Source organism: Propithecus coquereli, unplaced genomic scaffold (genome assembly GCF_000956105.1).
Source record: "Propithecus coquereli isolate 6110/MARCELLA unplaced genomic scaffold, Pcoq_1.0 Scaffold10, whole genome shotgun sequence".
NCBI classification, from domain to species: Eukaryota; Metazoa; Chordata; class Mammalia; order Primates; family Indriidae; genus Propithecus; species Propithecus coquereli.
The window spans coordinates 5,548,624-5,571,342 of NW_012133858.1; the positions used below are offsets into that span (position 1 = coordinate 5,548,624).

General features: G+C 46.9%; 1 protein-coding gene across 1 annotated transcript in view; it reads left to right on the forward strand.

The window, feature by feature from the left end:
* KALRN (kalirin, RhoGEF kinase) overlaps positions 1 to 22,719 on the forward strand; it is a 583,131-nt gene that overhangs the window by 125,617 nt on the left and 434,795 nt on the right. Inside the window, exon 3 of the mRNA XM_012639639.1 lies at positions 4,829 to 4,943. Within this exon, the coding sequence (XP_012495093.1) occupies positions 4,829 to 4,943 (115 nt within the window). The remainder of the gene's footprint in view (positions 1 to 4,828; positions 4,944 to 22,719) is intronic.

The following is a 22,719-nucleotide window of genomic DNA, read 5'->3' on the forward strand; positions in this document are numbered from 1 at the left end:
TCCCATCTCAAGATAGTTAACTTAATCATATTTGCAAAGTCTTTGCCATGATATATAGTGGTTCATTATTCCCTGGCAGGATTATGAAGCAGCGATTTCAGGCTGGGTAGAGGTAAGACAACCCCCAAAGCCTTTGTAAGTTTGGATTCTGAGTGCTTGCTGAGCATGTAGGAAGAACTTGTGTAGAAGCCCTGGAGGCCACTGAGCAGTGCCAGGCCTCTGACCTCTGCTGATGCCCATGGCCGGGTGGCTTCCAAGGACATGGCCCACAGCCCCCTGGAGAGCTCAATCTGATCTTGTCCTCCTCCTCCTTTTTTTTTTTTAAGAGACAGTGTCTTGCTCTCTTTCCCAGGCTGGAGTGTAATGGCATGATCATAGTTCACCAAAGCCTCAAACTTCTGGGCTCAAGTGATCCTCCCACCTCAAGCTCCCAAGTAGCTGGAACTATTGGTGCATGCCACCGTGCCTGGGTAATTTTTTTAAATTTTATTTTTGGTAGAGACAGGGTCTTGCTATGTTGTCCAGGCTGGTCTCAAACTAACTAGCCTCAAGCAATCCTCCCACCTCAGCCTCCAAAATGCTGGGATTATAGGCAGGAGCCACCGTGCCTGGCCTTGTCCTCCTTCTTTTTATGGTACTTAGTTAACTTAATGTCCTTCCTGTCCCCTGGGTATCCTGCTAGCCCTTTCATTTCTTTTGTGCCTGACACTTCCTCCCCTCTGCAGTGCCTTCCCCACACCTCCTGCCAGTTTGAGCCTCTTCTCTCCTTCCCAAGTTAGTTCCTACTTTGCCTCCTTCAGGAGGCCTTCCTGGATTTAAAGCATAATCTCTGAGTACCATCCTGTTCCATACCAGTTTGGGGCATGTGAGCGTAGCCATGGTATACTCAGACTGACATAGGGCCCTTGCTTGAAGTTCATGGTTCATTTTCTCCCATGTGAATTCAGTCAGAGCCCTGGGGCAGGGCCCAGCCAGCCCCAGAAAAGACCTTCCCAAGTGGTAGGGAGTTGTCCTAACGGAGCTGATAGAAGCAGCGTGTCAGGAAGGCAGTCAGTGATGAGGCAAATAGAAACTTCCCTGAGCAGGACAAGAGGATCTGGGGGTGTGCAGCTCAGGTCCATGTGCAGATGTGAGCTGAGCAGCCGGGGGAGCCTTATTCATCTGCACTTGTGGTGCCAGGAACGTCTGGGGCTTGGGGAACATTGCCCTTTCACGGCCGGGAAGGGCACTGAGGGCGCCAGGAGGTAATGACTGGCTGCGTATAAAGAAACAACACAAAGAACAAAACAAAACAAAAAGACCGCCCCTTACATTTACATGCTGAGCTTTTAAAAGATAAAACACAAAAATAAAACGAAAAAAACTTGAATTAAGTAATGCAGAATAACAGTTGCATTTCTGAGAAGAAGAAAGCAGTGCAAGGAAGGTGGTGAGCAGAGAAACAGACTGTTTGTTGTGCCCGCCCTCCCCTTTGAGCACCCCAGCTGTGGCCAGGTGAAAGGGAAGCCATGCTGCCGTGGAACATCCATCCAGAACCGCCCAGGGAAGTCCCGTAGCTTCTGCGTGTGGGCGTGTGCACGTGTGCGAGACGGGCTGCGGCTGTCCCCCAGGGCCTCCGTTGTTCCAGCCCTGCCCTGTCCTCCTCCATCACTCACAGCCCGAGGGCGCCCCTCGGCCTCTCTGGCTTCCCTTGTGCAGCTTATGAGTCCCACTCACAGCACCCATTGTGCCTTTGGTCCCACCTTCTCACGCAGGGGCCATCTCAGCCCTGTCCCCTTCGCGTACGTACACACCCTCCTTTGGCCACCTCTTGAGGATCCCCCTCTGCCTCCTTCTCTCCCACCGATGTCATCTTCATTGTTCCCAGGGAAACATTATGCCACCGTGGCACAGTCTTTTGTACTCTGGACCCACGTCTCTCCTAGCGTGTTCCACCAAACAGCAGTTCCACGAGATGATCCTCTACATAGAAAAAGGGGCTCTACTCTCAAAGAAGTCTGGGAAGGGCTGTGTATTGTAGCTCTTCTTCTTGGAGGTTCACAGTGTCCATTAAAGCACATAACCATTTTAAGGCTCTGGGAAGTCCTACAGTGAAGAAATTTATTTAATCGGGCATTTTCCAAACTATGGAATAACTTCATTCCCTTAAAAAATTATGTGGGTGTGTACGTGTGCATATGTATCCATTAACGTCTCGCAGAACTACTGTTACGTTACCTTTAGCGGGGGGTTCTCATTCTTCGTCTGTTTATTGTCGTCTGTAACGTGAGCACCATGCCAGTTATCAGTCAAATCCTACAGCTTCATTGCTGCTCAGCCTCCTTGGCACCAGTGTCCTCCACCTCCCTACCATGGTCATGCACATCTGGGATCTTGACCCTTGATATGTCTGTCTGTGGTCTTAGTCCCTGACCTTTGACCCTTTCTGATATCCCCTCTCACTTGGAAGTGGATGGATATCAGAGGAACAAAACACATGCCTTGTCATCTTCTCTGGGATCTCACAGTCCAGCAGGACATCCCCTGAGCCCTCCCCATTTGTACCACGGCCAAGAGCCGTCCACAGAGCTTCCCCTGTGCCCTGGAGCCTGTCGCCAACACTGAAGCTCATTCGTACCCAGTCATGCTGTTCATTCTCTGGGGAAGCTCTCCAGGAGCGGCTCCATTCCTCTCTCCTGAGCACCCCAAGCCATCTCTGACCCTGAACAGGTGACCTCATATTTTCACCTGAAGAACAGTGTCCCTCAGGTGGGCTGAGTTCCTCCCTCCCCATAACTCATGTCCACTTCCTCCTCCCTCTTCCTGTCCTGCAGCGTGCCTCACGGGAGGGACCCTGTCTCCTGGGGGCTGGGCTTCCCCCGTTCCTGCACTGAGGCCTTGCTCCATCCGTCACCCCCACCATCATGATTCTCTTCCTCTGTGCTCATTCCTCCTCCTTCTACAATCTTGCAAAGTCTTTTCCTTCCTGAAAATCATGTGGCTTTATCCTCCTGTCTCCTCTTGACTCCTTTTCCACACTTCCTGGAGGAAGATGATTACACTTCCCTGGGCTTTCCCTCCTCATCCTTCCTCTCCTGGCATCTGGAACCTTCCTCAGCCATGATTCTGAAACTCATGTCTCCAGGGTCAGTCCTGACTCCAGCTTGGGAGGGACAGTGCCAGCCGGCCCCCCCAAACCACCTCGCTGCCCTTTGCCAGTCAGAGCTGTGGCTCCCCACGTTCGTGTGGTTCTACTTCTAAGGTGTCCCTGGAAGGCCAGGAGAAAACCAACAGCTGCGGTGAAAAACCACCGAAGAGTGCCAGTGCTTAGGTGGAGGTCAAGGCTGGGGAAGCTGCCATTCAGTCCTCCTGCTTGCTTTTCCTCATGTGGAAGGCAGTGGGGAGATGGGGACCGTTCCCAAGGCAGCTGAGATGAGGGTGGTTACCAGGGCTGTGGTACGGAGCGTCTGGATCCCAGGGCCCGACTCTGAGGTCTACTATACAAATCTGCCCCGGGGCTGTGGGGGTGGTGCTGAAACATTCTTTCATCAGGGCTGAATCTCTCTCAGTGGCCTTGATCTTGTTTGATCCTTTCTCCCTACAGCCTCCTTATTTCCTCATCAGCGGTATCCTGGGTTGGTTGGTTGTCAAACCTCCCCTCTATCTGTGTGGCTTCTGGATGCCACAGCCACAGTGAAACTTAACTCGCGAACTCACACTTGGGTGGGGGTCTTGGGAGGCTCTGACCTCCTTGTAAGATCCTTCTTCAGGAGACTCCTCTAAGCTTCTTTCCAGCACTGATGATGGCTGTGCTGACCCCTCAGCCTCCGTCATTAGATTCCTGTGCGTCCCCACTCAGGATGTTGGGTGCCCCCTGAGATGTGGGGTGTGGAGTGTGATCGCAACACAGGTTTCCTGTGTGTAGTAGCCAGCACCCCGCAAGGTCGTAGGCACCACATCTTAGCTTTGTCCCTGCCTAACCTTCCCGGGAAACTTGATTCTGCTGCTTAATTATAGTGTCCACTAATGAATACATTTAAAAATCATATAATAAATACTGAATAGGAAGTTTGGCAAGTAGAGGAAAGAAAAAGCAATCATCTAAAATCCTAGCCTTCTAATAACAGTGATTGTCACTTTTGCATACTCCTTTTAGCTTTTTAAAACACATTTAGAGAACATTTGTTGTAATCCTAGAATGTACACATGCATTTGCAGTGATTAAGACCGTGAGCATCCTTATTTCTGATAAGATTCATGTGCTCCTCCAACAGGAGTGACAGGTGGCACCTCAGGTAGGCAGGCAGGGGTGGCTTCTTGACTGTGTAGAAAACAATGTCTTTTCTACGAATCTAAAATCCTTCCAGTAATGCTGTCCCAGGAGGGATGCTTTGAGGTCTTCTCCCCATTGTAGTCAGTTCATCACAAGCACTCCTACCTCACAGAGGTCTGCAAAGAGAAGCGAATTGGAAGTCAATTTCCAAAGAATGTAGCACTTTCAACCAGCTTGTTTTCTCAATAAGAACAGTTATCACAGTTAGCGTCATCTACATTATCATCTCCACATTTGTAGAGAGCTTTACTTTCCAAAGCGCTTCCCCATGTGCTGCCTTATCAGTCCTTGCAACAGCCCTGTAATTTTCATCTGCCTTTTACAGATGAGGCATCGGAACAGTCAAAAGACTTGACCAAGGTCACACGTTACTTGCATCCAGACCCCCTGCCTTGTCCCAAGCAGTGACCAGACTGTATTTCTGCCTGTTCATCCAGCGCCCAGAATTTTTTTTTCCCCTATGGCCGACTTTCCGGCTGGTTTTCTTAAACTCCCTCCTCTTTCTCCTCCCTGCAGGGGGCCGTGATAAGCGAGGTGGACCCATTCTGACCTTCCCTGCTCGCAGCAATCATGACAGAATAAGACAGGAAGACCTGCGGAAACTTGTGACGTATTTGGCCAGCGTGCCAAGGTAAGGGGAAGGGGAATGGCCTGCAAGGGAGGGGAGGGGAGCTGGGCTGATGCTCCTGAGTTGGAAGGAGCTCTGTCTCGGCCAGGGACCTGGGTTGTTTCTGTCCTTGGAGTGGATTCTAATTATTCCTGGAACACCATCGCCGGTTGTTTGCCTCACTGCTGTCATTCCCGTTGTTACTGTTGGGATTCATGTGAATGGGTGGGAGAGGAAGTGGGAACCGTGGGCAGAGGTGAGGGCTAAGGGGAGCCAGGCTAAGAGGACCAGTACGAGGCCTGCACTGGGACACGGTGTGGCCTGAGGATGAGGGATGGAAAGCTGCTCTTTACCGTAGCAAATGAGAACTCGGGTGGATTCCACTCTGACTTGCATAATAGGTTATTTTCAAAATCTCTGGCTGTGGATAGATTTGTGGCTTTTAGAGTTTGGGGTAAATAACTCCACTTGTATTACTCAGCTAGAGGAGGCCCTCAGTGCAATCTGGGTCATGCATTCTCCGTGGGGATGATATTGCCCCCAAGGGGAGTGAAAATTGGTTCTTGGGGATAGCAAAAGAATTTTAGTCTTTCGTGTATAATATTAATTACAAATATATATATACATATATACACATACATCACATACACACGTATACACACACCAGTATGTATATGTGTGGTATTAAAATTTCATTGGGTGGGATTATTAGGGAAAAAAGTTTAAAAAGGCTCCATCAGGGCAGAGGGCAATAACAAAAAAAAAAGCATGAGAAATACTGGTCTGGGCTGTGGGGGCCATGGAAGTGGGTGTGGGAGCCATGCCGTGAACATGGTTTATGCCTTTTGAGAAGGGAGAGAAGAGGCTTTCGCCTCGTCAGAGAATCACAGAACGTGAGAGCTGGACGAGCCCTGAGGAGCAATCTAGGCAAAGACGTATCATGTTCTGCTTAGGGAACTAGGCTGGCGTAGGATGCTCACAAGGTCAGTGGTAAGCTTGGCCTGGACCTCAACCCCCTGACTCTAGCCCCAGTGCTCTCTCACCATCCTCACTGTCGGCTGCAAGGATGCTGCTCTCTGTCTCTTGGAGTGGCCAGAGCCTGTGAAGTGTTTGTTGTGGCAAATAAAAAGTTGTGCCTTGGGCTTTCAGCACCTTCTTCTTGTCTCTTGTGTTTTATAGGAGCATTAGCAAATTAGAAGGAGGCACTGTATATCCAGCTCTGCCTTTGCTGGAGACCTAGGATAATTTTTGAATGTGCTGATTAAGTTCTTGCAGCAGGTGTGAGTGAGGCATGCACTACATTTCAGATGGCTGCAGGAAAGACAAATGTAAAGGGATTGGCCGATGGTGATGGGCAGGTGGTAAAGGGGACTTTAAGAGCAGTCGTCACTTACTCGGAAGGATGCTGAATGGAATGGCGAGCCCTGAAGAGCTTCAAGCAGAAGGCTGCGAACAAACAGATGCCGAATGGTGTCTATTTTTTTTTAAATGATATCCACTGGGAACCAGAAAAAGGACAAAAGGTCTTATGCTCCAGTAAAAGGAATTGGGTTATATCCAAAGAAGAACTTCTAAACGTTGAGTGCATGAGACAATGAACTAAAGAATAGAAGATTTTTTTTAGACGTCTTTATAAGAAGAAATATTCCTATCTGTCTCAGAAGCAAGGAGGTGGACTAAATAACCTGTGATTGCTATAGGTAATTTACCAATTTAGCCATTTGGGAGCCAAGTAGTTTTTTAAAGCACCTTTTCCAAGTATATGAATAACAGATATAAAACCAGGCATTTTCTAAGGCAATTTACAATAGAAGTTTTCATAGGGACCCATGATGGACTCTCAGTTCTTTTGGAGCCAGAAGAAATTGGGATCCCAGGAGATATGAAGGGTACATTTTTCTTTCTTGCATGTTCATCACATACCTGAAGCTAATTAATGCTCATCTTTTCTTTAGAATTAAAGGAGAGAGAGTTGGAAGAACACTTTTATTCATTTGGACTTGTTAAGCAAAGAGTGGGACAAAAGAGACTGGGAGCAATTAACAAAGACAAAATTTCTGCTGGGGTGAAGGGAACAAAAGCCAGGAGGGCCTGAGGGAAGGGTCACGAAAAAGGAGAAACTACACGTTGTCGCCAAAGGAACATACCAGATGCGAGCTCTCCGCTTCTCAGAGGGTGGTCATGAGCATTGCACACTGTGTTCCTTGGAACAGAGAAGGTTCTTCACAGGTGCTGGCAGGTGGCAGGCAAGAGTCCTGTTGCCACCTTCAGTGGGAAGCATCATTGTGCAATGCCTGCTGCCGCCCTCCTGAGGGACCTGGTTCATCAGCAGTGCAAGTCCCTGGCAGGCTGCAGAGTCTACCAGCTAGTCATGCCCACATGCCCACTTCCTAATTCTGTTGGCTGTAAGTTCACACATGATGGCTGTTGGAAATGAATCTGGAACAGAATTGTTGTCAAGACAATGAAGTTTGGGTAGGAAAACTGAAGAACTTAATGGGTCACATAGTGTTTGCCACTCTTCTGTGTAGTCTTGGCTTTGAGAGAGAAGGGGACTATGAAAATGAACAGTTAGATTAGTAGATGATACTGATGAGAAGAAATTATTTATCTGGGCCTTGATCTAGGAGGCTAAAAAGAACAGGCTCCCATTGAGGTGGAGTGATTGCTACAGACTGGTGTGATCAAGCCTGTAGATGTCATTTGAGATTCATTTATTCATGTATTTATTCATTATTTACTTAACAAATATTTAGAGCCTCTGTATGCCAGGTAGATTGAGGATTCATGGTGAGCAGGAATAGACATTTTGAGAAAGTTAGGGAAAACCTGTCTATTTTCTTACCCAGTAACAGTAAAAGGCAGCCAGGATTGACTGCACTGGTAGCCTAGGAGATGAACCAGCCGGCAGAAGATAAACAAATAAGGACAAATGAGTGATGAAAGAGGATCCCAGGATCTAAGGAGGCAGCCAGCTTGATGGCCATTTTTGGCACCATTCTGGAACAGATGGTTAAACAGATAGTGGCGATAATTTAGAAATGAATAGGAAGAAATAGTCCCACTCTCCTCTCTGCAGGCCAGGCCATATCTGGACCACTGCATTGAACCCTGCAGCATTCGCCTTGCCCCATTTTAAGAACCACGTAGACCAGTTAGAGTGCTGTCGGGAGCAGCACATTAAGGCACCCACAAACCATGTCTCTGCAGTAGAAGGAATGAGGGAGGTTTGCTGGCAGGCATAAAGATGGAAGAAAAAAGTGATTCTGACTTCAGATTTCAAGAGAGCTTCCCCAAAGACAAGGGAAAAGGCATGGTCTCTGTTGCATCAATGAATGGGTAGAAGTTAGCATTAGGCCTTGGAAGGGAAGACAGAACCGGCTCATGTGGGAGCTGTCCAGCATCAATGCTGCTGCCTCTGAAGAAAGTGAGCTTCTTATTCCTGGAGCCTAGCTGATCCTCTGTTAGGGCTGCTGTAGAAAGAGTTCCTTTTCTGGGTTAGAGGTGGGCTTAGATAATTTCCAAGAATCCTTCCTGCCTTGAATTCTAGGTTTCTGTGATATTGGAAAAAGCATGCATCATAAAATGTAGGATCTCAAAACGAATATTATCACCTCCATCAACATACACACCCCCTTCTCAGGCTTCCTAAATAAGTTAAGGCCTGGGATTTCACTTGAGATCTAGTTTACACCTGAAATCCTAAGAGCACTGCTTTCTAGTCCCCTAGACTCTGGGTGGGAATTGTGGGGCATTACCCAGGACCAGGGATTCTGCTGGGGTGTGGCAGTTTGATCGGTCCTGAGTTACTCACTCAGAACCCATCTTGGCCTGCGATGAATCCCTTTCAACTCCCTGGCTTGCTGCTGGTGTGTTTGGGCATCCACCTCCTGGGTGCTCCCTAGGCTTTCTGTCTTCTTCTTCTGAGCAGTCACAGAATGTCAAGGTAGGAAGAGATCTTAAAAGTCTTCTAATTTAACTTCCAAACAACCCCACTGACTCAATCCAACAAATATTTATCAAGTGCCTACTATCAGCCAGGTCCTGGACAGGGATCTTGATGATGTCTCATGTTATCTTTCCTGTCATCCATCCTGCATTTATCTAAGCTTTTTTGTCCTTCTAGCCTCCTATCTGCTTGCAGTTACTTGTACGTGAAAGGAGTAGAAAGGAAATATGTAGATACAATCAGCTGATGAATGACCCTAGAAATTGAAACACAGCATAGAAAATCCAACCCAAGAGTAAACAAGTGCCCAGGCATAGCCCACAGTGTGGATAATCTATCCACTGTGATTACTGGGAGGTGACTAAGTGTTTAAATAGGAATTTCTAAGTACTATGTCTAGTAAAGAAATCCTGAGTTATTTTCACTGTGTTGAATTCCTCCTCTTCGTCATCACTGTTATCCTGCTTTGTCGTGATTATCTTTCTGCTGCTCCGAAGGGTGCAGATTGATGTATCTGCCACTTAATCCACTCTTAGCAGTGCCACTGAGATGATGAGTGTTCTACCACGGAACGCAGGTGTCATAGTGGTGAGGAAAGATGACAAGAAATTAGGACAGGTTATTCTGTAATGCCAATCAAACCAAGGTGCCGTTATTTGGAGCTTATTATTTGATAACATTTGCTCTTGTTCCACTGATTTCATCAAAAGATAAATTGGGCTTATATCCAGCACTGTCTTTGTGCAGCATCACCAGAAAACAGGCATAAGCAGAGAGCCAGAAAGTTAAAAGAAGAGGAGTTAAAAACTGCAAGGGTTTCCTCCCACTATTTTCAGCACGAGAGAGCCTGAGCTATCCAAACTGTCATCAGCAAATGTGTCTTGCTGTAAGGGCCTATTGAAATGTATTGTTGGCACCCTGCCCTTGGTTCTGGGATCATCAATTAAAGGAGAATGCAGGGAGGAAGGGGAGAAATCAAGGTGAGGGAGGGGCCAGAAAATAGGACCAATGAGAAGATTTAGGGCACATTGTTATTATTTACATTTGCCTAAAACTTACACCATTTAAAAATCTGTTTTTAATTTCCTTTGTGGCCTATGTGTAAAGGGTTTATAATTTCTATTATAGTTTCCACATTTTACACACATTTCTAGCAATACCAATTAAGTGCCCTATTAGCTGTATGTAACACCAGCCCTGAAGAGCAAAGAGTGTTCTGCTACGCTGCTAAGAAACATAATATCACAGTAGTAACTGCCATTGTTGGTAATCACCTTCCTTAGAGTCATATTGGCTTTTGCAGCAAAACGTGGAACAGCATCTAAGTATAGACAGAAGAGACTGAGCTTTGGACCAAGCTCTACCTTTCTGCAGTTGGGAAACATGTGGCCACTCAACCTGGGTAATTTTAGAGACTTTAACTGAAGGACAATTTATAAAGATACAGACAGGGAACAGAGGAACCAACAAAGTTTGGATTCTCAAGATATTTCAGGGGTAGAAAGAGCAGGGAGGTGAGACATGGCCACTTCTAACAGAAAGAAAAGCTGTGTGAGAGGCTGCCTGACGAGCTGTGGCCTTCGGTGAAAGACGTCACCAACTCATGGTAACTGCATGATAGGGGGTGGGGGAATTGACACGCTGACCTCACTCTCCTGCTCTCTGCTCTCCTGTCATTATTTGTTGTTGGCTGAAAGTACCCAGAAACCAGATGACGGGGGAGCCTCCCAGGGCACTGGGTAGTGGGGAGAAGATACAGAATCAATTCAAAGTACAAATGAAAGAAATGGGCACAGAGTGAGACCTTGGGCATATTATTCAACATTTCTGAGTCCAATATTCTAATTTAATTTGGGAAAAGAATGTCTGTCTCACATTGGGAAGAAATTTTCTAGCAGTCTCTTTGTAGCACCCAGGCACTCAGTAATTACTGAGTCTCTATCTAAAAGAGCTTGATAAAAGTGATAATATAACAACAACAAAATATTTATGTACACACACATATAGAGCAATATTTGCTACACGTGAAGGAAGAGATGTATATGAAAGTTAGGAAGCACCATAGTGACATGAGCACTTGAGAGCCGCCCTCCAATCTAAGAAGCAACATCACCTCTGCCTTTGACGCTACCTGGGACCCCTCCCCGCCCTGACCCCTCCCCCGCCGCCTCCAGAAATAAGCACTATCCTGAGTTTTATGTTTATCTTTCTCTTGTTTTTTTTTATATAGTTTACCATATGTTTTCATAAACAATATATTGTTTAGTTTTATTGTTTTTTTGAGCCTCATAAAAATGGTATTGTACCATATGTCGTTTTCTTTGACTAGCTTTTTTGAAGTATTGTGATATGCAACAACATGGATGAATCTTCAAAAATAATTTCGAGTGAAAAAGAAACTTGACTCTGAGGGGTCAAAACCAAATTATCAATAGAAACTTAATAGCAGTCTGGATGGACCCAGACTGAGGGGGACAGAATGAAGCAGTACTAAAGTGTCTCTTGAGAAGTTTCTCTTAGTTAACTGTAATGAGGAAAATCAATAATGATTATTTTTCTCGGTACTTTAGAACAGATGTCATAATTTATATTGATATCAAAGAATAAATGAAATTCTTTTCAATTTATTAACGATTGGTATTAAGTAAGATAAAGGATGTAAAATCCTTACACAGTGCAAGGCACACAGTAGATTCCACAAATGTAAGTTTGCTTCTCCTTCTGTGGTCTGGGGGAGTCTGGTGTGCACATAAGTGCTGAGACAGAGGACTGAACCCAGGGCTGGGACTCCCAGCATGTGGAACATCCAGCATCATTGCCAACTGGGGGTGAGGGCTTCAAAAGGGAGGTGCTTTCTGAGCAGAGGGTGGAAGCATTAAGAGAATTGTCAGAAGTACAAGGGGTAGGAGTGGTCCAGGCAGAGGGAAGTGCTCAGGAAAGGGCTGGGGGTGGGGTAGAGGAGGTCACAGGGCATACAGGTTAAGTTCCAGAAACTCAGAATGGCAGAAGCATGGTGTCTTTGGAGAGAGAGGTGAGATGGGGCAGAAAGGCATACAAGAATTCCGTGGATCCAGTTAAGAAGTTTTACTGATAAGCAATCAAGAGCTGGTGAAGAGCTTTTCAGCAGGAGAATGACAATTAAAATTGCATTTTAGAAGATTCACTCTGGCAGCCGAATGGAAGTTGGAGTGGAGGAGAAGTCTAGGAAGTGAGGAAGTAGTTGTAATAGTGTAGGTTAAAGGTAATAATAATAGCAACATTTATTAATCAGTTCCAGGCACGTTAGAAGTATTTTACATGCATCAACTTAATTCTCACAGCACTTTGAGATGGGTATTATTATTAATATCTTTCCCATTTTACAAATGAGGAAACTGAGACTTAGAGGTTAAGTGACTTGCCTATTGGCACACAGCCAGTGTAATCTGGAGCCAGATGGCCTAGCACCAGGGCCTGAGCTTTTACCCACTGAAGAGATGAGGGGGCCAGATTGAAGGAAGTGGCAGTGGTGGCAGTGAGGGGACTGATTTGGGGAGAGTAAGATGGTAGACTCTGAAGGATGGGCTAAGACTGGAACAGGATAGTAGGGAGGTGTGGGGTGAGGGGCACGCAGATGTAATGGTGGTGGGCAGGGACCACTTGTGCTTCAAACCTGCTTTCCTGAAGCTTCTCTTTGGAGCATCAGTGTGAAGGTTGCTACAGGTAGGAAATGCGGGCGGCAGGTACCTCAGTCCTGGGCTTCCGCTGGCCAAGGCAGCCATGGTGGCTGTGGGTGTGCAGGACAATGGAGGTGGTGGGGGTGGGGTGGGGGTGTGGGCAGGGTGCTTCAGAGTTCCTCCCCCAGGTGTTTGTGTTCATTTTAGATGGGTAAAGTCTGCTCATTTATGCTCACCTGTGGGTGATAGTCAACTATGATTTATTTACCAAAGTACAGCAAGAGATATAGGGAAAAAGCAAAAGCATTTAGAAACTATTTAAGGAGATGACTAAAAGACCATCAGTAGCAGGGACCCAGAATGTAAAGCCGGCTTGGTGGGGTGGTCACCACAGTACTGTAGCAATGGTCCCCTGTTCATTTTCCTTGGGTCTGAGATGTTTCCTTCACTCACCTGCCTGTTTCCAGCTTCTGCGTTGCTCTGGTATCAGAAGCACAGTTCTGGAATCAGTGCTCAACTAATATGCATTTGGAGGTTGGGTCTCTTCCATGGCCCTGCCACCACTGTAGGACTTGGCAGGTCTGTTTCTCTGCCTGCACAGTCCTGATGGGGCTTGAGGGGCCAGAGGGCTTGTGGAAACACTGTGAAAAGGAACCCGTTGTAGGGAGCGGGGGAAGAGCCGGCCATGATGCTTCAAATGCAGAGAGACAAACATTTGTGATTCCCTGGGGAACAATAACCGGAGCAATCAGAGGCGGAAACCACTTGGTCATGAAGGAACTATGAGAAGCAGCCCTGCTTATTCCAGGAACCACTAAATGCCTTTGTATGATGATAAATCAAGGACCCAGTACTGGACAAAAGAATTCCTAAATAAGAGGAGGTATTGTTTCTCCTTCACATGCATCTCCCATGTGTAATCTTGGAAGGGACTTTGAGGATCAACACTGACTTGGTGGGAATGGAACTGTGGACTCGCAGAGAAGGCAAGAGTGGGGTCGAGGAAAATACTGACACCTGGAAATTATGCAGAAGGTTCCAGCCCAGGAAGAAGGAATCCCATTTCTCCTCCCCTCTGGGAGGAGAAATGCGCATACTTGGTAACAAGTTTCCTCCCTGTAAAATAGGAATAAAGACATTACTAAACACAACGGTGGTGAAGTTACGTGAGACAACACATATGAAGTACCTAGCCCAGGACTCAACACACAGAAAGAGCCAATGACAAGTGGCAGTTTCTTTCCCTTGCCTTGCTTGAAAGTAAGGACCTTATTTTGCCACTTGTCTTTCATTGTCCCTAGCACTGCTTTGTCAAAGTTAAGGTTAGGATTATGCTTACGGTTAGGGTTAGAGTCAGGAGTGATACTTATAGCTATAGGGTCAGTAACACTGAGTAGGTGTGTGATAAATACTGAATGAATGAATGTATGTGCCTAAAAGTGTGACAAAGTCTTGGCCTATTTTTTAAAATTAGAAAAGTATTTCTTTACCAGAGAAAATAAATGTAGAAAAATGTAAAGAATTTTTTAAAAATCACTTGTAACTGTACCACCGAGAGATAATAACAACCAATATATTGACATATTTCCTTCCTGTCTTTTCTAAAAACAGAATTGAATTGTTTATTCAACCTTGCCTCTTGCTTTTTTCCATTTAGCATTATACCATAAGAATCTTTTCATAACATTAAAAACTTTTCACATATAATAATGTATCTTGGGATGCATCATATTTCAATTAATCCTGTCTTTAGACACTTAAGTCATTTCCAAAGCTTCACTGTCATAAATAACCCTCAGTAAATCTCTTCGTATATAAATCTTTGTCTGTATGTTAAGTGATTTATTTGGGATAGATTTGTAGCCATCATGGACTTTTTTTTTTTTTTAAGGCTAATGAAACAAATCACTAGCTTTCTGAATTTCCCAGTTTGTATTTCCAGTATGACTTGCCTTAAACTTCCAATTCTTTACAATTCCCCAATTTAATTTTATTTGTTTATCATTGCCCAGGCACCACTGTGCAAACATTGTTATCACCATCATCAAGAAACTCTAACTTAGGGCCATATCTTACGTACCTAAACCTGATCCTGGCTTTGGAAAGACTAAAGGAATTGGTCACAGGGACTGCCCTGTGGAGTCTCCTAGGCTAGGATTCTTTTTACTTCCCTAAACTAATATGGCCCCTTAATAGGGAACATGCATTAAATTAGGATCTGATATGAAATCTAGAAAGGGCTTGATTGTTTCTTCCCTTGGTGAATCTTTAGTTTTGCCTCTGGATGTGTTTCAGCTCTTGGCTGGTTGTGTAGTCAGTCCCTAACTTGGCTCAAAGTGGTTGTTAACCTCCCCTGTGCTTATCTGAACTGGAGTCCTTATCTGCCTTCCCTCAAGCAAGTTAGGCCTCCTTGGAGTTTGTCTCTGGGCAGCAATGTCAAATGAGCCTCTAATGCTTAGGTGTGGTCATTTAATTTCTCTTTTAGGCTACTGGAGTCTATGGTTCACCGAGAGCAGGCTGATTAGGAAGCAGAAGTGTCTGGTGTCACCTTGATTAGGGCAACTTCAATGTGTCAGGTGAAATAAGATCTGATGCATTCAGGTTTTTCTGGAGTTCATGCTGGGTAATCAGGATGATTTAAATTCAGCTGGGATTCATTTGGCTGGAATGTTGGAAATAAAGGCGTTCCCTGAAGATAGATGCTGGAGAGACAGCCTAGTATTGGGGAAAGAAGATGGGTTTTTTACTTGGTAGTTTCCAGATTTGGGGCTATTTCTTTCTTCCCCATTAAATGATAATTTTCACCTGTCATTGATTAGGTTCTTATTGTGTGCCCTTCACTGGTGTTTGGAGTTGTTTATGTTTTCAGGCATGTATTAGGTACTGATACTTTATGTTATGACACTTAAGTTTTGTAGACAGAATGTCTTTATTATAATATATACACTTTTGGCAATTTAGGTATGCTGCCACCAAGTGGTAGAGTACCTTGGGTCAGCTGCCCAAGAAGACAGATGGTTTTTGTCAGAGGCTCCAAATGGTAATATTCTGCTCTCTCCTCATTAAATCTTGGATTTTCCAGGCTTTACATTTTAAAATTCTGTTGAAACACTGAAATTTAAGTAACCAGTAAGCAATGATTTTCCTTCAACTACAAAATGGGTTGAATACAATCTTTCTCAAAGAACTATAGTAAAGGTTAAAGAAAATAATGTTTGTGAAAAAGTTTAGCCTATGTGTGCAATAATTATCAGTTGAAATTGGGAATTTTATAATGATGCTAATTTTGAGAAGAAAATAAATAGCTAAATAATGTGGTGTTTCTACAATAATTCTTAACTTTCTTTCATAAAATCAAATCTTTTTAAAAATTAAAACAGAAACAAAAACAGAAAGCCCTTCCTATCGGTTTGTCTTCAGTCCTAGGAAGACCTGAAGTCACAGTGCGCCAAGCGTACTTGTCTCTTAGAACTCCCTCCACCTCCCTCACCGTTTTTTTTTCCCATCAGCCACAGACATTGAAGATAAAACACTGAAGATGATTTGTCTTTGCAATGAGCCTTCCCTTTCAGACACTGTTTTCTTTCTCTGAACATGGAAGATAAGAACAAGAATAACATCACCACCTACGAGGCTTTGTTGCCGGAAGTATACTTCTGGTGAATATGATTGCCAGTTGCAGAAAATGCCCGTATCAGTTTGACAGAGTGACTTTTACTGAAAGAAGGAGGGCCCCCTCACCTTTCTCTCCTCATCTCATCTCTTGGATTGCTTTAGATAAAAAGTTTTCCCCAGAATTTCTTTCTTAAAAATCCACCATTACCTAAGCAGAACAAATGATTTGAACAAATTTGAAGATGTTTGAGTCTAGAAAACTCATCATATAGTGGGGATGGGACCCATCTCTTCTATGAGATCACACTGTCCAGCAGGCTTTCTCTCTGATGAAGCATAAACCTGTTGAGGGGAGGGATGGGGGTCTTGTTCCCAAGTACATGCAGCACTACCTTGCAAGTTGCTGAATGCAGTTAGACTGGGAGCTCCCCAGGGGGAAGTGGCAGGGCCTCACCCCTACCCCCCAGACTCCTCGGGGCCAATGCCAGGGTCTCTCTTTCTGACATGAAGTCCTGGAGGCCAGACTGAGGTCCCCTTCAGGATGTCCTCTTTCCTCTATGAGGGGCTGTCACCCACAGCAGCTGCCCCGGCCCGGGGTGGGCGGACTGGCTCTGTGGCAGAGAGGGGGCAGAGCCCTCTCCTGGGGGATGAAGCAGGCAGGTGCCTGCGAGGGAGCCGAGAGTGGACTCTGCCTTACCAAGGAGGTGTATTTCTGTTTCTAAATTGAGCAAGTATGACAGCCAGCCCCATTTCTCCCGGAACCTGGACGAGAGCACTTTATCAGCCACGGTGACTCAGTGAGGACAAATGTTTTTCCGGATAATTTACTGACGTAATCCAAGCGCGTGTCCTGACGGGTCTGTCCTCTCTTTTTTTTTTCAGAGCCTCCCTCCTGCCTCTCTCCTCCCCCCTCCCCTGCATTTGTTCTAGGTCAAGTGAGGACCAGCCTTTATTTAGAGAGTTACTCAAAAACTCTAAAATCAGTGCATTTTTCTCCGTCTTGTCTCTCAGTCCGTTCAACTGAGCTGGAATTTTATCTGTTCCCCTTGCTAGTAATTCACATGCCAGGGTCTGGCCTGGTGCCTGAGACACGGCCTGAACCTGATGCTGTGGCAGGCTCCACCCTGCTTCCCTGAACAGGAAGAGAATGTCCTCAACCTCCAGACCAGACCGTAGGCTGTTTTCTTTTGCAGGAAATTCAGGCTGCAGCCTTATTTGCTGAAGAGAAACTCCCTGTTTTGGACTTGGAGGAAGGCAAGAGCATTCCTCACCCTCACGCAGCTCTGACTGTGATGAAGCGCTCCCTTAGAGTGGCTGCAAATCAGTCCAGATTTAACTCTGTGGATACACAGGACGATTGTTTAGTTCTCACATACAGACCAACTCAGAGGGCATGGGCAAATGGTCCTTTGGCTGAACCTGCAGACTCACAGGGGAGGGGGCCAAGGGGGGGACCCAGTTCTTGCCCTCAGAAAGGTTTGTGGTCTGGCTGAGGTTCCAGGATCCACGGGAAAAGACAAAAACTAAATGTTGCCAAGGCAGTGGTCAAACGAGCATACCAGTTAAATGGACTTAATCAGAGAGAATTTATTGGAGGTAGAATCTGACCTGGATTGTAAAGTATTAGATGGATTAGAATCCTGGGGCTTAAGGCAGGAAGGGGTTGTAGAGTTTAGCCACCTGACCCCTTCCCTTTCAAAGGTCAGAGTGCTGTCCTGTGCTGTCCAGAGGGGTACAGTGATGTGCCCAGGGCCGCCCTGCTGGCTGGTAGTGTTGCTAGGGCCAGGATGCCAGTCCTGGGTTTGCTGCAACTGTGCACTTCCCTGTGACAGGGACAAAGCCTGTGGGGCAGCAGGGTCCCCAGAGCAGGGGTCAAGGCTTCCCTGGCAGCATGAGTGAAGGGATTCTTCCACCTGCACGTGAGCTTTCGGCACCTCTGAGCTAGCTGTCGCAGGGCAGCCTAGTTTGTTCTGGTTTGGAGCCCTGGGTGCTGGCCCTCATGTTCCATTTCAAGTTCCACATGTGCACCCCCACAACGGGGTCCCCCCAACCCCGCCTCTCCTTGACTTCCCTTGCTGCTCCCAGGTCCCCAGTAGTGCCTGAGATATTACAGGGTTTTTCTTACATGTAAGCCACGGGGACCTCCACAGTCCCCTCTGCCAGGGCAGCCATGGTCGGGTGTCACGGGGAAGGCAGGCTGGCTGCAGGCCGAGGGCTGCCTGTTCTGCAGGGCATGGATGGAGTCCCTGCACTGGTTTGTAAAGCTGGTGGGCATAGCCTGGGGGGTGACTTTGTGTGAGGGGTAGTGTTGTGTGTTGCTGGGGATGGTTGTGCGTGTGCCTGTGTGTGCTGCAGGCAGACAGCACTGGGCTTTCCAGAAAGCGATTGCTACTTAAGGAGAAAGAGGAGGAGGGGAGGAGAGGAGGTGTGTGCAGGACACACCCACCAAGGGCTGTTTCCTGGAGGAAGTGTGTGGTTTATTAATGAGGATTCCACCTGCCCTGCGAGGAAACCAGAGGCCAGCTGGAGAGTGAGGGTTCCCAGGAGAGGGCGGGGATGTGGCGAGAGTGTGAGAAGGAGCTGTAATGGCAACAGAAGTGGGTTGGGCTGAGAGTGTGGTTGCTGCGTCTCTGGGCCAGAGGTGAGGCAGCACCTGAGTCGGGGCAGTGCGTGCTGCACTGTCGCAACCCCCTGGGTCCCATTAGCTCTCTTCTCTTCCTCCCTGTGTCTTATGGGAGGGTGGCTGAGGCACTGTGCTCAGACAGGTCACGGTCTTTGCAATGCGGTCTCTGTTTTTGGTCTGCTCCTCACAAATGTATGCGCAGTGATCATAATGACACATCTTAAGTTATGAAATGAATTGTTTTTCATACAGTCTGACTGGGGGGCGGGGAGAAGGAATAGATGGAGAAGGCCAGAGGAGAGTGGCCCTGGGGTTTGTTGGAGGAGGGCTGGGGAAGGTGGGAGGGCTATGTGAAGAGGTTGTGGTTTGGGGTTTCCAGTTTGTTCTCTCCCTCTGCTGCTTTGGTTTCCATTTCATTTCTGCTTCATGTTTTGAATGTAAATCATGTACATTCAGAACCACGTTCTGAATGGCCCAGGAGGAAGGGAGGGACAGCTCTGTGGGAGGGTGGGAAATAGGGCGCAAGGCTGCTGTCCTGAAATGGTATGTCAATTTCCATCCCACCCCCACTTGAACCTCTGCCACCTTCCCTCCCTGGCCAGCCAGCCCAGACTTCTAGGATCAATGGTTCTAGTCCTAGAGTTTCCGGCGTCTTCTCTTAGCTAAGAGTAGCTCCTTCCAAAAGCCATGCCCACAGACCACTCTGATTCAGCAAGTGGGTCTCTTCCTTTGGTGAATGGAAGTTGTGTTTCAGTGCCCGTGAAGCTGTAAGATGATCTTGCCGATGGACGAACACATCAGGGTTTGTGCAGTGGGCCCAGGCTGGCCCCTCTGAGGTGGGCATCCTTTGGAAGGCTGTGCGTGTTCACCCAAACCTGCTGTCACCCACACCATTCCTGGAACTCTCTTTGGGAGCTCCTTCCGCTGTGGCATGCTCTTTTGACTATTTGCAGCGTGGCAAGTCCTTGTTCTTTCTGAGCAGACTTGGTTTTTAGAAAGTGTTCTGTTTAAAGGCAGCATTGAAGACAAATTGGCATGTGGGTGCAGAGATCCTGCTGTGTGATTTTAGGCCTCTGGACCTGTCACTTTATGGCCATACCTGGGAATGCTGGGTGTAACCTTGGGGCCTGAGTCTGTGCTGTTTAATACTTCACCACGCCTGTCCAGGGAAGAAAAAGAGAAACGGTCACATCCCTGCTTCTGGTGTTAACAGTCAGAGATGTTTTTACAACAGCCTTATTTGGGTGGAATTAGGTAGCAGACTTTAAAGAGGTAGAAACCATAAACCTTCCTCATTTGGGCTCCAGTTAGCGTATTCCTGGGACTCTGACAGGCAAGAGTTGGGTTTGCTTCTGGCAAACTCGAGTGTGGGGACCTGGCAAGGGGTAGTTCCTGGACCCGGAAATGGGGAAACAAATCTCTACAACCTCCCCTTCAGTAGCACTTAACCATGGCTGGACGTTAGAATCACCAAAGGGAACTTTCAAAAACTATTAAGTCCAACCCCAGACCAACTAATCAGAATCTCTCTGCTTTACAGAGAAGGAATTGAAGCTTCCTTCAATTCCTTCCTTCCTTCCTTCAAAATGTTACCTCTGCACCGCCCTTCCCCATGCCCCCACCAGCCCTGGCATCAGAGGTCAGAGGTACAGAGGCAAAAGATGTGTTGTTAAGTGGGTAGAAAAGACACCAACTCTTTGGAACGGTAATAGCCTGGGAAAGAGGATAGAGGGTGTCTTCCAGTAAACAGGAACCACCACCACTTCTGGATGGATTCATGTGGATCCTGTGGATGCCTTGATGGCAGCTGAATCGCATCTTGACAGAAAGCGGATGGTGGACAGTCAGTGGGGAGAGCGCACAACGGGCAAAGGGAGCTGTCCCACCTCTCTCCTGCCTCTGGACATCCAGCCATCTGGGGGACCTCCCCATTGTGAAAGACAAGTTTGAGAACTCTCTGTGGGAGCAAACATTCATTCACTACACATTCCCAGAAAGTGGGGAAGGCACTGCTCCTCTAACATTCTTTGATACCAATTAGAAAGCTTAAAGCAGGTGCTAATGTGTCTTTAACACCTTTCTTTAACAGCTGCTGATTTCTGGTTGTTTAGGAAAGTGGGTGTGGTCTGGCTTGAGGCAGTCAATTGGGATCTGCTGGTGCTGTTAGAATAGCAGTGCTCAGCATGGGAAGCAGGATTAACATGGCCCAGCTATAAGGGGCAAGCGTTTGAGCAAAATCTGCATCCTATAGCCAGAGACTGTGTGTCTGAGCACGGCTGGAGAACTCACACACAAATGGGTTAGGGGAATGGAAGTGTTTTCTCCTCAGAACTCCAGGGACCTTTCTTTCTTCTGAACTAAGAACTCAGCTCGTGAATTCATTTCAGGGAGACGTGGGTGCAGCACAGTTCTGGGGGAAAGTGCGAAGTGGACGACTTGTTTGGGACAACTTTTCCTTCCTCCCTTTTCTGGTTTCTGTCTGCTTGTGGTGAACAGTGTCCAGGTGTTCAAGGCTGTCCAGGCACCAGGATAAGACTTCTCCAGATCATCCCTCCAAGCCAGCCTGCACTGTTAGTCCTGCAGGACCAGAGCTATATTATGTCAGGGCCAGAGCCACCCTCCTTCAACGGGGACCCTTACCTTGCTTTGTCCTTCCTCTCTGTCATCTGCTCCTCAGTGACCAATCTAGCTCCCTACCCCAGTGCTCAATTTGCCACCTTCCCTGGACACCTTAGTGAGTAGGTCTGATGTGGTGGTTCATTTTGCTCCACCATAGCCCAAGCACTAGGCCTTTCTTGACCCCCACACCAAGTGCTGGCTGAACCAGCCCAGCAGCACACACTAAGGAGCTAAGCAGAAACCCTTGTCTCCTTGGCTGGCCTGCTGGGGGTGGTGCTCATTGTGGATCTCTACTCCCTCACCTGCCATCAGGTTGAATCAATGTTATATTTATCCCAACAGCTGTTTCAAGTGAGAATCTGCCAGACTTTCATAGAAATGGGGTAAATCTCAGGTGGCATCACAGGTTCCGGGACAGACAGGATCAGGCCATCTCTCTGCTGCCAGAGCACAGTGGGAACCATGGGCAGGGTGGTCCTCATTCCTGAGTCGGGGGCTTTAGTGCTCACACAGGTTACCCTGGGCTTCCAAACCACGTTATTTGATGTTTGCTTCTACAAGTGAGAAATTTTCTTCATATTAGTTCCAAAGTTCTCATGGCTTAATAGAAGATCTGGAGTCCAACGGCTGACAATTGGATGTATGCCTGGCTCAGATGGCTAAGACAGCCACCGAACTGTGTGACCCACAGCAAGTCACTTCTCTCCTCTGAAACTTGCTGCCCTCAGCTCTGGCAGGAGGGGGCTAGCAAGAATGAGCAGCAAGGCTTCTTCAAGCTCCAGCGTTCTGTGCCTTTCTGAGGCAAGATAACACAGTGGTGGTTTCATGCACAGATACGAGAGTCGAACACCTAGCTTCAAATCCTGATTTTTACTGGTGACTTAAGCAACTTCCCTGAACCTTACTTTTCTTAGCTATAGGGTGGATAGTTCATGTGAAGAATAAATAAGATAGTGCATATAAAATGTTTAACACACAAAGCGTCATGTGCTCAGTAAAAGTTATCTTTTATCATTCATATTTGAATATGTCCCATTTTTTCCCAAAGCAGCTGCTTCAGGTTTCAGTAGTTTGGCTGTCATTTTATGTCTCTCCATCTTGAGGGTTTGAGGTCCTCAAGATTTAGAGCCCCAGCCCCACGGTGGCTGCTGTTCTGCTTCCTTACAGAAGTTCACGACTTCTGCTTCCTCCCTGTAGGGGAGGAGCAGCCCGCACACAGGCGCTTTGCCTCCTCGGAGCCTTTGCCCAAATTATTCCTTCAGTGGTCTCTTAGCTGGTTCCTTCTCATAGTTTAGATCTCTGCCTAAATATCAGCCCCCCAAGTGGCCTGCCCTGACC